General features: G+C 44.6%; 1 protein-coding gene across 1 annotated transcript in view; it reads right to left on the bottom strand.

Moving 5' to 3' along the window:
- Nucleotides 1–2,657: 2,657 nt before the first annotated feature.
- The window catches only part of LOC149277914 (3',5'-cyclic-AMP phosphodiesterase 4B-like), a 40,762-nt gene continuing 26,289 nt past the window's right edge, over nt 2,658–17,130 (bottom strand). The window contains exons 7-15 of the mRNA XM_089502533.1: nt 13,656–13,749; nt 8,931–9,109; nt 8,437–8,535; nt 7,759–7,923; nt 6,814–6,913; nt 6,164–6,318; nt 5,240–5,362; nt 4,768–4,950; nt 2,658–3,053 (exon numbers count right to left, since the gene is read on the bottom strand). Of these exons, the coding sequence (XP_089358659.1) occupies nt 2,658–3,053; nt 4,768–4,950; nt 5,240–5,362; nt 6,164–6,318; nt 6,814–6,913; nt 7,759–7,923; nt 8,437–8,535; nt 8,931–9,109; nt 13,656–13,749 (1,494 nt within the window). The remainder of the gene's footprint in view (nt 3,054–4,767; nt 4,951–5,239; nt 5,363–6,163; nt 6,319–6,813; nt 6,914–7,758; nt 7,924–8,436; nt 8,536–8,930; nt 9,110–13,655; nt 13,750–17,130) is intronic.

Raw genomic sequence — 17,130 nt, 5'->3', positions numbered from 1 at the left:
AAATCGCCACCTCTTCTTAAATGACCAGTTGGGCGCGTACACAAAGGCAAAATAAAACCTGTCACCAACAAAGAATTATATAAAGGAAATGATGATGTACATGCCACGGGACTCAACCTGCCCCCAGGCTGGGCAAAAACCACAGCAGGCAGGGGTTATACCCGCAGGAGAGGGCGGACCGGCCTTAAAGGCTCTTTCACTATTCAGCATGACTTACATCTCGCTTTCCCCTCCAAACGAAACCAGGGTAATTCCTAGAAACCGCCCCATTCCTTACGACGGGCTACGCATGCAACACGGAGAGCCTTTCCGTTCATTGTCTATTATGGATACTTAAGAAATACTCTTAAAGGGACAAAGAGGCCCCCAAAAAGGACGGATTTCTGAAAACCCATTTTATTCAGCAGGAAAAGCCCTTTAAACTGAAGCAGTGATATATTTTTATATTTAGTATTACTACCTTAATCGAGAATGTTTTTTCATATCGTTATTTTGCCGGTGGTATACCAACTGTACGCTAGACCCCTGCCCCCCCCCCCCACCACGCTGATTCACAATCTTATTCTCTAGATGGATGCAAGTCATTGCAGACGTTAACAACTAAAAAGTGAAATTCGGTTAAATTAAGACAAACAGGTCTTTTCTTTCTGATTCCGGACAGCCCTTTCATGGAAAGAAAACATGAAACAGATTTCTAGACGCTGAATCCTAGAAAGAGGTCCTGCCTGGAACGTGGCTTAAGGCAGATGTAAGATGTCACGGCACCGTCTGTAAGCTGCTTGCTCTTTTAGTATTTAAGGCTGAAGCGGGGGCCAAGAGCCTAAATGCCATTCTCCAACCCATGCCGAAACAAATTATAGTTGGATAACGGGAGTTATAGTTCAACAACAGAAGGGAAGGACCATGTTCCATTGGCTGGCTCTTCCTTCAACAATGCTTGAAAGAAATAAAAATATACTGTTTCTGCCGACACGATGAACAAACGGAGAATTATTGTGTGACGTCGGCTATACATCTGCGTGTAAATGCACCGAATGGCTTTTAAAGAGATTTTATTGCATTTTTGTGATTTAAAAAAAAAAAAAAAGCGGTGAAGAATGGAACCGGAGAGACCAGACATTTATCTTTGGGATGGACACGAAGTTTTAAAAGTTACCACGTTGATCATAAGTGTTCTGCGTTCTTAGGGGAGGATTTGATACGATCCTGAAGTCTTTACTGCTTCGCCGATATTAAACGCTGCTTACAGACGGGCAAATATTTGGCAAAAATTAAAAAAAAAAACGATAATAAAAATAAAAAAAATCTGCTGGTGGGAAATGAAATTATATTATATTTCCACCCCCCTGCAGATGCTGTTAAAGTTCACGGGCACCTTAATTCTTATACTTGACTGTCAGTGTATTGCCTTTATGTGCAAACTAAAGGAGACAAAGAAACATCGAGGAAGACTCTCAGCCGAGCCGCGAGCAGCTTCTGCCATAACGGATCTCCCGCTACTTTCCTGTGTATCCCCCTAAAATATACCCCCCCGCAGCAACGACGACAACAAAAAATATGGCATTTATAGGGATCAATAAATTAAGACCATTTTGAAAATATATCTCTAAGTCTTAGAGTTAAAGAGAACGATAGATAGAATTAAAATATTACTATATTTTTTATATATATATATTTATATAGATAGCATTTTTTAACCATAAAATTGTCTTTTGCTGGATAATGTAGCGTCTCACGTTCCCGGACCGTTTGGCCACCAACGCAGGAGGCTACAGCGCCGTCCTCCTTAACTGGCAGGAAAAGGGCTCGATCTACAACGATTTGCAATCTCTTAGCGCGACGAAGGAAAGGGTTAAACGTGAACATAGCAAGTGACGGCAGATAAAAGCCATTCGGCCCTTTCAGTCTGCCCATTGCTTGCTCATGTTTCACAGAAGAAAGTGCATGTTTTATAAGTTAAGCTTGCAGAGTTAATGACGTAAATGGTTTACCCAGAAGCCTTTGCCACAGGAGTGTTGTTTGCACACAAAGAACGAAACAGAAAAAACACAATTTACATAAAAGGCACACTCTTTCTTTTTTTCCCCCCTACTTCACCTCCTTTTGTAGACGGTTGGCCCATGGAAACGCAACCGGCTCGGTTGTGCGAGAAGGACTCCTTTTGTGTCACGAACATTCTACTGATTAAATAAAAAAAAAATATATGAAGTTCCATAGAATAAAAAAAATTTAAATAAAATCACATTTCTATTCAATTCTTGATATTTCTTTTTGTGAAAAAAATGGCTTTTCGCAGCAAGCGTAAAAATAGAAACGAAACTCGATTTCCTTGTTGCATCCGTTTGAAGGGAAATAAAAAGAAAATGTAGAAAAAGAAACATTAAAAAATAAAATAAGTTAAGTTTTTTTTTTTGTTTTTTTTTAAGAGCATGTTGTAACTTTCTTATGGCAACAAACTCCTATTCTGTGCAAAGTATCTGAATCTACAGTAATTGTGTTTGTTCCCCTTGAGAATACAAAAAATAATAATAAAAAAAATAAAACAAAAAATAAATAAATATGAAATTTGAAAAAAAAAGTTTTTGATCTCCATGTAAAACAGTTTTTTTTCCCATTGTTATTATAGAAGGTTTTTATCTTAATTTTTCCAGCAAAGTTCACGAATCCACAGGAGTTGTGATGTCTGAGAACTCAGTCTGTTCCGTTTGTCCTTCCTGCATTGCGTCGTCCGCTCCGTCTTCGTGAATCTCAGGGTTTTGGATGTCGGCGGCTTCCAGAGGACTGCCGCACTCCTCGTCCTCGATCCCGCTGTTCCTGTCTTTATCGGAATCTTCCGCCTCCTCCTCCAGGGTGAGTTCAAACTGAAACTTTTCAATGCAAGCGTCCTCATCTTTGTCGGGGTCATCTGGTGGCGGAGAGGGGCTCTGTGGAATCATGCCTTGGTACCAATCCCTGTTGTCCTCCAATGTGTCTAGAATATCCTGAGCATCCGGGTGTACCAGATCTGACCAGGTCTCCCACAGAGGGTGTACAATGTAGTCGATAAAGCCCACCTGTCGGTTAAAAGAAACGCACATGCTTCAGACATCATTATTTATAAGCACAAGTAATATTAAAAGTTAAGGACTCGTCACCTAACAATGGTTAAGTGTATTTTATAAAGACATGTCCATGTTCCATTTTAGAGCTTGGCCAGCCCCGTAAAACGTATGCTCAAATCAGTGAACTTTCTCTTTCCTCATTGAATTATGCATTATACAGGGCCGGTTCTGCCATTCACACTGGAGAAACTTGGCAGAGCTGTCCCTTCATAATGAATGGTGACGTGAGAGAGTAGAAACTACGACTCTCCTGCTGACTCGCCGTTTAGTGAATAAACTCCGTAGAGATTTTTTCCCTCTGCTCAATCACGCAGAGGTCACCAGGCTACGTGAGAATGGCTGTTCATGGATCTAAAGCTGCTGCTGTTATAACTTTCCCAGCCACAGATTTCCAACGGAAGATGTTTGCCATCCTTGGTCACCGACTGTCCCCTCACTTTAAGATCTAGGTGCTTTAAGGCGTCCGGGTTAAATGTGAAGGGAAGGGAACCAGCTGAGATGTAATCTTTACGAGGAGATACGCGAGGGTCGTCCTGAAGCTCTGCACCCTAAATGACCAGTTTTTGAAAACTTTTATGGTTTCCAGATGAAATGCGCTGAATATTTGCTCGGCCGACCTCCCCAACCCGTTATATAAAGAGTATGTCTGTATTTCCAGCCTCCAGAACTCACATTACCGTCATAAACGCCAATATTCCGGATCGCTCTGTTATGCTGCCTTCCTATTGTGTCCTGAGTAGCCCAGCGCATGCGTGAAGAATTTCCTTTATGCTCTCTATGCCTTGTTACCATGACAACTACTTAAATGGTTTTATTAATCCTAGTATCTTTGTCAAAAATGTTTAATTAGCGGCATATATATATATATATGGGGTTAGAAGGATTCTTCTAACCCACGGCATTACTGACATCAAAACCGTCTCCAGAGACCCGATGTCGCCAGAACACCCAGCTCTGTGTACGTGGAACAAAACAGGTTCTGGATTGCAAATATAAGAGACCCGATTAGAACACGCTGTTCTAGCTTTTCAACTGGTAACAGACCTGGAATACTCTTTATGCCTGTAATAGAGTGAGCATGTTCTGAGAGATGAACTACCCAGAACATTCTGCGGGATGACCTTCAATGATATCTTAACCAGAACATTCTGCTGGATGACCTTCAGCAACAACTTAACCAGAACATTCTGCGGGATGACCTTCAATGATATCTTAACCAGAACATTCTGCGGGATGACTCTTCAGCGATAACTTAACCAGAACATTTTATGGGATGACTCTTCAGGAATAAGTTAACCAGAACATTCTGCAGGATGACCTTTAATGATAACTTAACCAGAACATTCTGCTGGATGACCGTCAGCAATAACGTAACCAGAACCTAAAGACGCCAGGGAATTGACATGGCTCCCTTTTAAGGTGTGTGGTGGTTATTGCCAGATGTATCAGATCGTTAATCCCATGCTAACATTCGTACGTATACGTGTATAAAGAGGTTCATCTGTTGTTTTTAGTCATTTCAGTATCTTAAGTGTAATTTCAACAATACTGTGAATTCTAAAGTGAACCTGTTCTCAGAAAGTTTGCATCAATTCCTGAGTAATAAATTCTTCCAGGATACTGGATATCGTCTTCTGGATGCTAAGGACGGTCGATGACCTCTTACCTGTGATTTCTCCACGGAGGCGGTGTGCTTGTCACACATGGGGCTGATCTCCATCCCTCGCTCTCGTTCCTTGTCCCCCTGTCTGAAGAACTCCTCCAGAATGCGGTCGGTCCACTGGCGGTAAAGCTCCAGAGGCTTGGTCGGGTTGCTCAAGTCAGCACAGTGTACCATGTTACGGAGGACCTATAGCACAACAATAAAGAAATATCTGGTTCAAAGGTGCAGTATTCCTTCCTAAAACCTAGGAAACTCATCCATTAAAGACATTGCAATTAGCATCACTCAGCCCTTTCATTTAAAGCGGGATCCAGACCTCCTTGCCTCACAGAACGGTGGGGAAACCCAAAAATCCTCAATCACGTCCTACAATTGTATTGTTTTCTTTTAATCCGATGGAAATGTTAATTTCTGCAGCCCAGGCGGATACAGATGGTTGTACCTTTGGGCTGTTGCGGAGCTCAGTGGACATTACCTGTATCCGGTCTGTGTAGTTATCTAGCAGCAACACACCAGAACTCGTTACTTTCTTGGTCTCCACCATGGTCTTCAGGTCAGCGAGCAAACTCATGTGTTTGGACATATCTGTCGCCAGGACCTGAAACCAAAACAAGGATCAGAAACCAAAGAAATATCATTAATATTATTATACGGCTATTCTATACTTCCTTTGGATCTCTCACACCTTTAAATCGCTTTTATGCTACCCGCTTATTCTTGAGAACAATTTGTCTGGCTTTCTTTCCTTCCTTCACACCATCTCTGTTGGGAGTTGGTTCCATGTAATATTTATAGCACAGGAAAGCAGCTGCGTATACAAGTTATCCCCGTTCTGATGGTGTCAGATCAGGTACATGCTGTACTGTCGTTGCCTGAAATGTTTCTAGCGAGCCATTCATTGATTCCCACTCCCGGGGTTTTACAGCAGAGGACGCAGCAGCTGCCGGCGTTGCTCGCAAAACGATTTCTGTGATCACGGCAGACATTTTGGTATCAGATCTTAAACTATTTTGTCTCCATAAAAGCTTGCACTCAACGGCTCCTCGTAGTAACCAGACATCCCAAAAATTGTGTATATTCATCAAGGGGCAACCAACAGGGGAAAGCCAACCCCCATGAAGCTCAGCCAGTAGAGAAAAACTACACTCAGCCTATTGAAAGCTTTGGCAACCCCTGGCTTAATCTTTAAAACCTATGCGATATAGTGAAAAATCTATAGGTTGTGTTAAATATCTTTTATTATTGTATACTAGAGGTATTTTGGTCCCTCTGTCCTCCTCTCTCCTGATTTCTGTACATATTGAAGAAGACCCTACGGCGAGGCTGATCCTGGGGAAGAGGTCTGGGCTAGCTGAGGAATCATTTAGCACACATATTTACATATACACGGCCCCCATACCATGTCGATCACCATCTTCCTCATTGATTGTCGCTGCCGCTTGGTCAGGTTCTGGAAGATGTCGCAATTCTCTTCCTGCAGCAGCTTAAAACCCACAGCCAGATGGTGATTCTCCAAAACCGACTCGTCGTTGTACATCAAAGCCAGCTCCGAATCTGCGGGACAGAAAAACACGAATGTGATGGGAGTAGCGGTCCGCAGAAGCTGGTGCGCCAGTGAGGACCAACAGTGACGATCCGTCGGGTGAGTATTATTTATGTATACAACAAATTAATAACCAAAAACACCCTTGCCAGGTGTTCCTGTGCCCTGCCGTCATCGCACTGGAGTGGACCTCGCTGTTGACTCAAAAGGATTTTCTACAAACATACATTTTAGGCCATAAAACCTTGAAATTTTTCCCAGATTCACAAATGTAAAACACTAACGGGGATAGCATTATTAAAAACAAAAAACAGAGGGAAAAAGCCTATGGGCACGAAGAAAAATGCAGAAAAAAAGGTCAGAGGAATGAAGTCTGTCTGCCGGTTTGTGTTATTACAGGGCAGATGTTCTGAGTCGAGCCCATCTGAGCCAATTCTGCGCGGCGGATTTCCTCGTGACACAGGACATAAGCTCTCTCAAAAACGGAACATGGTGGATCCACTTACTTGTATTAATAAGAAACTGATTAGAAACGCCGGGATGGTCTACGTCATGGATGGCAGCTGCAAATAAAGCAGCCAGGATTTCCAGATCCGTAAACACCGCCTAGCAGGGAGACAGAGAGCGGAGAAAATGATTCCGTTAACCAGTTCCAACCACACAATACACCGAACCTTCAGAAAACGCACACGTAATGGCAAACTTTCCTTACAACCAGAGTACATGAGCATGCATGTAGCCCAAAGGGCAACCAACTCTGAACGTTTCCACCGAGATGGCCAAACGGCGGCCAGGGGTCCACAGACTCATTTCTCATTAGATACGTGTACTCGGTAGTCTGTGAATCGGTCACCACGATACAAAACAAAAAAGACAAAGTCCAGCAAAAAAATTAAATAAAGAATAGCTAATGAAACCAAGATACGTGGACTTTGAAGCAGTGTTTGCTGTACACGGACAGCTGTTAAGCAACGAGGTGTGGTGTATCGTTACGAATGACATCATGGTTGCTAGCCTCGGGTGTTTCGGCGGTATATTATTAATACTTGATGTCCTTAACTTCCCCCGTAGGCTCTTAATGTGGGATGTCGTGCCGGGCTGGGTCTTAGAAGAGGCTGTTCATACAGCCAGCACCAGACTAGAGACTTGGTCCTAAAACCACCTCTGCTTGGGGGTAGGCTTGGGAGTCTCTAGCAACTACAGCGGACCATCCTTATCTCCTTCTGAGGAGATTATCCAAATAAGACTCAAGTAACTCTCAAACGTCACTAATCCGGGTTTAAAAAGACCAGAAGGACTTGTAAGGCTCCGATCATCTATGTATCCCGACCTGGCCGACTATCTGCTGGTGGATCTAATAATTCGGTCAACCTCCTAACCCAGAATAACCCAGAACCCATAACCACGGCCCGCGCGGACAATAGGACGCTGAAAAAACGGTTCTCGCTTACATCTAGCGCTGGCGTGGACAGGAGGACATGCGTGGACTGCATGACGTCGGCCGCGTGCAAGCTGTTGTGGTACGCTACGTCCGCGTGGTAGTGGTCTTCCAGAGTCATGATGTACGTGATCAACGTGTCCACCGGTATCTTGAACGTTTTCAGTAACTCTCTCTCCTGTTAGAAACACATTTAAATGTGTTTAAATTTAAATACTAAAAAACTTTTGTAGTATTTTACAAATACGGTAAGTACACATGCACCATGTACAGTAACACACGTGTGTAACGTGTTACGGGTCAGCCGGTGAACACGTGGCAGCATGCGTTTAGTAAATGAGACATCTGCTTGCATCGTCGGGCAGTCGTGGTGCTGGGTACGGTTACAGACGTATCTTGTTACTAGGCCTCACTGTTTACACCAGACATTATTGATATTCGGGGGGGTAATAGGGATGCACGTGGCCGGGGTATAATCCGGAAAGCTCCCTGCACTCTGAGGGGGTCTCTACAACCTCACACCGCCAGCTACGCTGCCTGTATACAGAGCTTTAATAATTTGGTTCTATCTCATGCGCGGCGCCCGATTCGGTCCTCCCATAAGCACTTCTGTTTTCCGGCGCCGGTTTCTGCACCCGGAACATACAGTCTGTAGTTCAATAGAGCGGCAACAAAATCACAATATTCTTACCTGAAATATGGTGTACATTATACAGCTAAGAGGCCGGTTATTGGAATACTCCGCCACCCGGAATATATTAAGGCCCCACTTGTTTAAATTATCCAATTCCTGAGAATAAAGAGACAATAGAAAAACATGTTATGGATTACGGTGAAGAGGTTAGCGGAGCATCAGCCTCTCTCTCCATCTGTCTCCCTCATGTCCAGAGAACCCTGTTCTGGGGTATTTCTCAACCAACCTGGAGGTCTCACAGGGCTCTAGGTCAGGTATCACATCAGGATTCACTGTACCCGAACTGTGAACTCAGTCTTGGGACCCGAAGATAAAATGATAGCCCTGTAGCCATCGATTAGCTCTAGCCGTTACTTCCACAACCCTTACTCTGATCACACTCTATACCAATCTTATCTTCTATACCTTCTAAACCCCGATGTGCTCTTATCCTCCTCTTACATGGTTATGTCCCCCGTTTCTCCTTTTGTCCGCTCTTACGGTGTACCCACCTGGCCAAGAGGCTCTTCTTGGTCTGTCTTCACTCCAAAGCGAGGGACGGTGGAGTTGGTTAAACTGGAGCTGTGCATGAGCTTCTTAACTCCGCTTATTTGGCACATCGGCTCCTGCTTCTTCTTCTTCTCTCTTTCCTTCTGTGTTGGGGACGGGATTTCCACATCGTTCTGTTTATCTGCGAGGGACAACCAACACATCTCTCAGAAGACGGCTCAATAACAAGACAACGTAAGGAGCACAAGCTGCCTGCACCCAACCCACCTCACTCCTCGTCCTGCTTCGCTTTAAGGACTTTACCTGCGCTCTCCGACATTGAGATGCTAAGCCTTAGAAAACGGGTTCCAAGGGACAGAATAAATGGTCTCTCGAGGGTCTCCATCGGGTACAGCAAAGCCAAGCGCGTGGATGGCGGGTGCTGCTTTGGGAAGTGAGGTGTTGGTGTGTTGGGGGCCCCGTTTTAAAGGGAGAGAGAGAGGTGTATGTTACAAGAACAGCTGCCCTGTCTTTCCACAGATTCACTTTACGGGAAGCTTCGTGAAATTGGCCAGATTTATTAGCTCGGTAAACTCAGTAAAGGCTATACTGGGAAGATTTCAGCACACAAACACGGCAAGTGACGGCAAAGTGACGAAATCCATGGGGCCACATTCAGAGATCTGATCAACCTTTATCGAAATGAAAACAGACAAATCCCACTTTCTTGAGCATATTAGCAGGTACTGACCAGATCGTAGGGTTAAGCACCCCACCTACCACACAGGTGCCTCGTTTATGGCGTCCAGAGGGGGCTTTAAATTCAGCTCCATGGGACAGCCACGTTCGGACCCGGCACAATTGGGGTCATTTGACGTAGTGGCGGGCGAAGCAATGTATGACCGAGTAACGGAATCGCCGATATTTAAGCCTCAGATGTGCACGGATTCCTCAAAGATAAACTTGCCATTAATGAATAGAGACAAAATGGGAAGCCAATCATGAAGAGGTGAACTGCATGCTGGGATACATCATCAGCATGGAACATTGTGAAGACACGAAGGGGGTAACGGGATGACCCCTTTTCCGTCCTTCTTTGGTTATATTAAAGGTGACTCAGGGTCGTCAGGGGATGAGAACATAACAGGAGATGCCGACTGGGACCAGCAATGGCGCAGAGGGGCGCGTGTAAACATCTGTGCCACGGGAGGCATCACGACTATCTGGTCACCCAAACAACCAAGAGCTGGGACCAGTAGGGTGACTTCCTTACCCCGCCAGTGACACCCCTGCTTCAGACATGCCATCAAATATTCGAACCCAACAAACACGCAGCAGTGTTTTGGTTCTTAATATAATTAAACCGAGGTTGCGGAATGAATCAAAGAACACATCTGTAGACGTGTGTGAATTACCAGCACCGGGGTTGTCTCCTTCTGAAAGAGACCCCTCAGCCCCAAACAGCAGGGGCATGGGTGCTTTACGTTGCCTACAGACCTCCTCTCCTCAGCTCATTCTGTATATTTTAAAATGTTTCTATTTCCGAACCGGTGCCAAAATGAGGAAAGGGGGTTGGATGCGTGACCTCAATGTCCGAGTAAAACGAGTCCCGCGACAGGAAGCTGCCTATAAGATGTAAATATATTGAATATATATATATATTGAATCCACTGTGGGGAACGGCACAATGCCTCGGACCTAAAGTCTGCTAGATTGTAAGCTCCTTGGGGCCTTTGTTTCTATAGGCCCAAACTGTTTGGTGATTCAATGCTTGTCCTGTTTATCCATTGTACAGGGCTGCACAATATGATGGTGCTATATAAAGCAAAATAATAATAATGCACTACAGGGGACAAAGGACATTAAAAGAACACATGAAAAGTACAAGGAATGTGGCTCTTTCTTCCTGCAATGTCTTTCTTTATCACAAGATAAAATGTATCAGAATCACCTGTCACCTGTAGTCAAGCAGGGGTTCATTTACTTAAACTGAACTGCGTGGCTCACATAACCCTTACACCCCCCAAAAAAACCCATCTCCAAGATCTTTAAATCGTCTTTATCCCTATACTTAAGAAGTACTAACAAACTTTAATTGATGCTGGCGAGCGGAATGAAGACTTCTGTTAATTCTTAGATGCGGACTAAAAGCTAAAAAAAAGGTCTCCAGTCGACAAAGGAATCGGTGCTCCCCGGGGTCTACAGATCCGGCCGGGGGGATGGAGCAGAACGTTCCCACAGCTGGGACTTTTTAAAGGAGGACTAAACATACATTAAGAGCAGCAAGAGATGAATAATAGAGCTCTTTGCATCATTCCCACGTCAGAGCTTTATTAATACATGATGGGATTACCGCCTGCAACTGGAAACTTTCCGTATGCGTGAGAAAAAAAGAACAAAACCTCTGACCTTCTTATTACATACTGCCGAGGTTATACGGAGTAATGGGAGGAGCTACATGGAGAAATGGGAGGAGCTACAGGGAGGAGTTACACAGAGTAATGGTAGGAGATACAGGGAGGAGTTAAACATGTAATGGGAGGGGTTATACAGAGCAATGGGAAGAGATACAGGGAGGGGTTATATGGAGTAATGGGAGGAGATACAGGGAGGGGTTATATGGAGTAATGGGAGGAGATACAGGCAGTGGTTATATGGAGTAATGGGAGGAGATACAGGCAGTGGTTATATGGAGTGTTTTATGGAGTAATGGGAGGAATTACAGGGAGGGTTTTATGAATAATGGGAGGAGTTACAGGGAGGGTTATATGAATAAAGGGAGGAGTTACAGGGAGGGTTATGAATAATGCGAGGAGTTACAGGGAGGGTTATAGGAATAATGGGAGGAGTTACAGGGAGGGTTATATGAATAATGGGAGGAGTTACAGGGAGGGTTATATGAATAATGCGAGGAGTTACAGGGAGGGTTATAGGAATAATGGGAGGAGTTACAGGGAGGGTTATATGAATAATGGGATGGGTTAAAGGGAGGGTTATCTGAAGCGTTATATGTTGCAATGGGAGGAGTTACAGGGAGGGTTATATGTTTTAAAAAGGGAGGAGTTACAGGAAGGGTAATATAGACTGATGGGGGTGTTACAGGGAGGCTTATAAAAGTAATGGGAGGAGTTACATGGAGGGTTATGTGGCATAATTGGAGGTCCTATCCAATGAGCAGAGACTGTCGCCACTACATTTATTACCAAACAATTCTGTTTATTCCCATAGACGCTGTAAATGGCACAGTTATTTCTGTCCCTCACATTCATGACCTTGACTTTATCTGCGCAGAATGACATCTATAACTTATCCATTAGTCTAAACATCCTACCGATAAAGGAATAAAAACATAGAACGAAAGGAAAAACAAACCCCACAAACCAAAGTTGAACCCGTGCATGCGCTGGTGTCATTAACTGTGTGATACCCGGGAACATGTGCTTTTCGGACGGAAGCGTGACCAAATGTGACTAGGCCACAAGTCTCTGCAGGCAAAGCCGCTCCCTTTCACCTAGCCGGCCCATATGTGTGGAGAGACTCGCGGAGCAAGGTGAGGACCTTCCGTAGTTCTCTGGGCCAGCATAAAAGTGAAGGGTGATATCTGTGGCAACTGCATCACCCCACTAAACAGAGGAAAACATAGGGAAAAGAGGTGTCTTACCTCCTAGAAACATGGATCATTTCTGTCAAAGGCAAAAGTTAGTCTGGATTAAGGTTTATCAGAAGGCATTCCATCACAAGGAACAGATGGGGTTTAATAGCACAGTGACAGTTGTTTTTCAGATGAAGAATAAAATATATTTTCAAGTGTTTCTAGAGGCTATCACTGCCATACCAGATTCTGCTAGTTCTACAACAAAAAAAGGAATATAGACAAATCCAGCACTCATCAGTAGGGGGGCATGGGGTATACTAGGGAACCATAACCCCCAGGATGCTTTCATTTATTCCCTGCCCCAATGTGCACAGGAAACAACTGATCCCCCTTTGCTTTATTTTTTTAGTATTCATTTCGTTATTTTAAGGGAGAGATGGGTGATGGTTGTCTTATTTTTTTGAGTTTCAGGAGAGGACATGAAGGGTTTCATTCAACTTGCATGCCCTTGACTAAAACATGCAACACATAAAGTCACAAGCCATTGCATGCACTGCCTGAAGAAGATGCGACTTCAGTTCAGTCTGGTATTAACCCTTAAATCAACTGACCAATCAGCTTCTTAGTAAATACATCCAATTGTGTTTTTCAATTACAGATCGGCCAAACACAACATAGTACCTAATCTACCCACAAAAATGGCAAACAATCAGCCATCAATGTATCTCAAGAAACACATGTCCACCAAGACTGATCCCCAGCAGATGGAGGAATCCATGTCTACGCTGCATTATACAGTGTGACTGAAGGTGGGAAAGAACTGGCAGGACCAACGTAAAATACAGGAGATATAGGAGATGTCAAAAGCAGATATACCAGTGGTGTTAAATGATAACTGATAACTCGAGTGTTACATACCTGATCACAATCAATTCATCCCTATATGCTATAACTCTGGGGCTCCACTAAAGCGTATTAGACACATGTTACAGAACCAAGAGACGGACTGGGAATAACCTAATTTACTGGACACTGATATTCAGGAACCATACCAGTTGCTGGATGAACATGGTCTCTTAGACAATGATTCCATGAACAACATGCTTAAATGTCACACACGGTGCAGAGACACCCAGAGGGAAAACAGACTCACCAAGAAAGGTGTTGGAGATGTATTCTGAGACCTGGTTCCCTGATCGGCTCATTTCAGACAGGTGGGAGAGCTCACGGTTCAGCATTCTTTTGAACTGTGGGAAAAAGTGGTTTAGAAATTAATATGGATTATTAATGAGTATATCAAGAAATGTGGCCACTACTGGGGTTCCTTTCTGTTACATTATACTAGGGCTGCAACTAACGATTATTTTAATAATCGATTAGTTGGCCGATTATTTTTTCGATTAATCGGATAAAAAATTAATTTTTTTTTCAATTTAAAATAATGTAATAAAAAACGTACAATTTACACTTTCATCTCTTTATCACAATGGCCTCTCTCTCTCTATTCACCTTCTTATTTTACTGACATAATAATAAAAGCTACAAGAACCCAAACACTGTGTTTCTCAAACTAGGTTTTAATACAAAGTTATTAGTAAATATTAATTCATATGTTAACTATTTTTCATATTTAATAAAAAATATGAGAAAAAAGCCTTGTTTAAATTTTTTTTATTTACCAAACTGCCCCCCAGCTTGCCACTCTGCCCCCATATATGCCTTATACCTCTTATATGCCAGTGATATGCAACTGAGCCCCCTGATATACCTTTTACCCCCAGATATGTTTTATGCCCCCCTGATATGCCTAATATCGATATGCCTTATACCCCCTATATGCCACTGAGCCCCCTGATATACCTTTTACCCCCAGATATGTTTTATGCCCCCCTGATATGCCTACTATCGATATGCCTTATACCCCCTATATGCCCTGAAATTCATAATACCCCCCATACACCACTATAACTCACCCATACACCACTCTGGCTCCTCCCCCCTCCCATACACCACTCTGGCTCCTCCCCCTCCCATACACCACTCTGGCTCCTGCCCCTCCCATACACCACTCTGGCTCCTCCCCCTCCCATACACCACTCTGCCTCCTCCTCCTGCCATACACCACTCTGCCTCCTCCCCCTCCCATACTCCACTCTGCCTCCTCCCCCCTCCCATACTCCACTCTGCCTCCTCCCCCTCCCATACACCACTCTGCCTCCTCCCATACACCACTCTGCCTCCTCCCCCCTCCCATACACCACTCTGCCTCCTCCCCTCCCATATACCACTTTGCCCCCTCCCATACTCCACTCTGGCTCCTCCCCCTCCCATACTCCACTCTGGCTCCTCCCCCTCCCATACATCACTTTGCCTCCTCCCCCCTCCCATACTCCACTCTGCCTCCTGTCAGCCACGGAGGTTCACAAGACACCAGGGAGCCGGGTAGAGAGGCAGAGTGCCGTATGGGAGGGGGAGGAACCAGAGTGGTGTATGGGAGGGTGGCTCCCATACACCCCTCTGACTCCTCCCCCCTCCCATACACCGCTCTGCCTCTCTACCCGGCTCCGTTACTGACAGGAACTTTCACTGCAGCTTCATAGAAGCCTCAGGGTAAGTGAAGGTGAGTAACGGAGGCTGTCTGTGCGATGCAGACCCCCACCGGCTGACAGAGAGGATGATTCTCTGTCAGCCGGTGGGGGTCTAAACGATGCGCACAGCCAGCCTCCGTTACTGCCCTTCACTTACCCTGAGGCTTCTATGAAGTCAGTAACGGAGCCGGGTAGAGAGGCAGAGTGATGTATGGGAGAGGGGAGGAGTCAGAGGGGTGTATGGGAGGGGGAGAGAGAAGTGAGAGACTGGCCGACAGTGAGGGGAATCCAGGTCCCCCGCAGCATTGCGGGGGATCTGGATTCTAGTGTTATAATCCGATCTCTGTTTGAGGTCGGATTATAATTTTTATAATCGATAAAAATCGATTCGATTAATCGATAATGAAAATGACAACGATTTTCATTATCGATTATTATCGATTAGTTGTTTCAGCCCTACATTATACACAGTGCGGGGCTCCTCTGGGGTGGATCCCAGTAATATCTGTATTTACACAGCTCCTTTCTGTTACATTATACACAGTGCGGGGCTCCTCTGGGGTGGATCCCAGTAATATCTGTATTTACACAGCTCCTTTCTGTTACATTATACACAGGGCGGGGCTCCTCTGGGGTGGATCCCAGTAATATCTGTATTTACACAGCTCCTTTCTGTTACATTATACACAGTGCGGGGCTCCTCTGGGGTGGATCCCAGTAATATCTGTATTTATACAGCTCCTTTCTGTTACATTATACACAGTGCGGGGCTCCTCTGGGGTGGATCCCAGTAATATCTGTATTTATACAGCTCCTTTCTGTTACATTATACACAGTGCGGGGCTCCTCTGGGGTGGATCCCAGTAATATCTGTATTTATACAGCTCCTTTCTGTTACGTTATACACAGTGCGGGGCTCCTCTGGGGTGGATTCCAGTAATATCTGTATTTACACAGCTCCTTTCTGTTACATTATACACAGTGCGGGGCTCCTCTGGGGTGGATTCCAGTAATATCTGTATTTATACAGCTCCTTTCTGTTACGTTATACACAGTGCGGCCCCCTCTGGGGTGGATCTCAGTAATATCTGTATTTACACAGCTCCTTTCTGTTACATTATACACAGTGCGGGGCTCCTCTGGGGTGGATCCCAGTAATATCTGTATTTATACAGCTCCTTTCTGTTACATTATACACAGTGCAGGGTCTCTCTTGGGTGGATCCCAGTAATATCTGTATTCATACAGCTCCTTTCTGTTACATTATACACAGTGCGGGGCACCTCTGGGGAGGATCCCTGTAATAGATGTATGACCCTCTATGGAGTGGGATCACTTTTTAAAATATACAGAAAGGATGAAACACGTGTTCTGGAGCCTCACACAACCCTCCGGCATACACACTAGTAAAACAATTGTAGCAAATACTGAATGTTCCGTCTTCTTCAATATAACTGTATATGTATCTAAACGTATAGATTACAGCGCATTACAAATAATGTAACATATACTCAGCATCATTGTATGGTGGTAAATTGGAAGTCCGGCGTACCTTGATGTAGCCCCAGGATACGGAGCGCAGGTAATTGGTATCCGGCATGGTGAGAAGGTGATGGTTGTGCCCAGGGTAGTATACGTTCCACAGAGACAGGACCGGTCCCTCGTTTACACCATCAAACCCCGCTCCTATCTCCCCATTCCCAGTGTCTCCGCTCTGCGTTATTTGGCTTCCTTGCTTTATTAGTATTAAATTCTCCTTTCCTCTCTCTCACAGTTCTGGATTTTTTGTGCCCCCCCCCTCTTATCTATCCCTTCCCTATATCTGAAGTCTTTCTATCCTAAGTTCCTGAACCTGGCTACCTCTCTTACGGTTTCCTTCATCCTCTGCGTCTTTACAAGCCTCCACTACCAGTGACCCCTGTCCGCTCGCAGCCTCCCCTCTTGGTTCCACTTTACTGGTGTTGTGTCCTCCTTTCTCTTCTCCTAGAGATGTCTCTTCCCTGCCCCCTTTTCCTTGAGTCTTTCTTCTCTCCCTGGGAT

Source organism: Sceloporus occidentalis, unplaced genomic scaffold, assembly GCF_023333645.1.
Source record: "Sceloporus occidentalis isolate IW3139 unplaced genomic scaffold, rSceOcc1.0.p SCAF_205, whole genome shotgun sequence".
Lineage (NCBI taxonomy): Eukaryota > Metazoa > Chordata > Lepidosauria > Squamata > Phrynosomatidae > Sceloporus > Sceloporus occidentalis.
The sequence above is the reverse complement of the archived record's forward strand: the minus strand, read 5'-3'. Positions and strand labels throughout refer to the sequence as shown.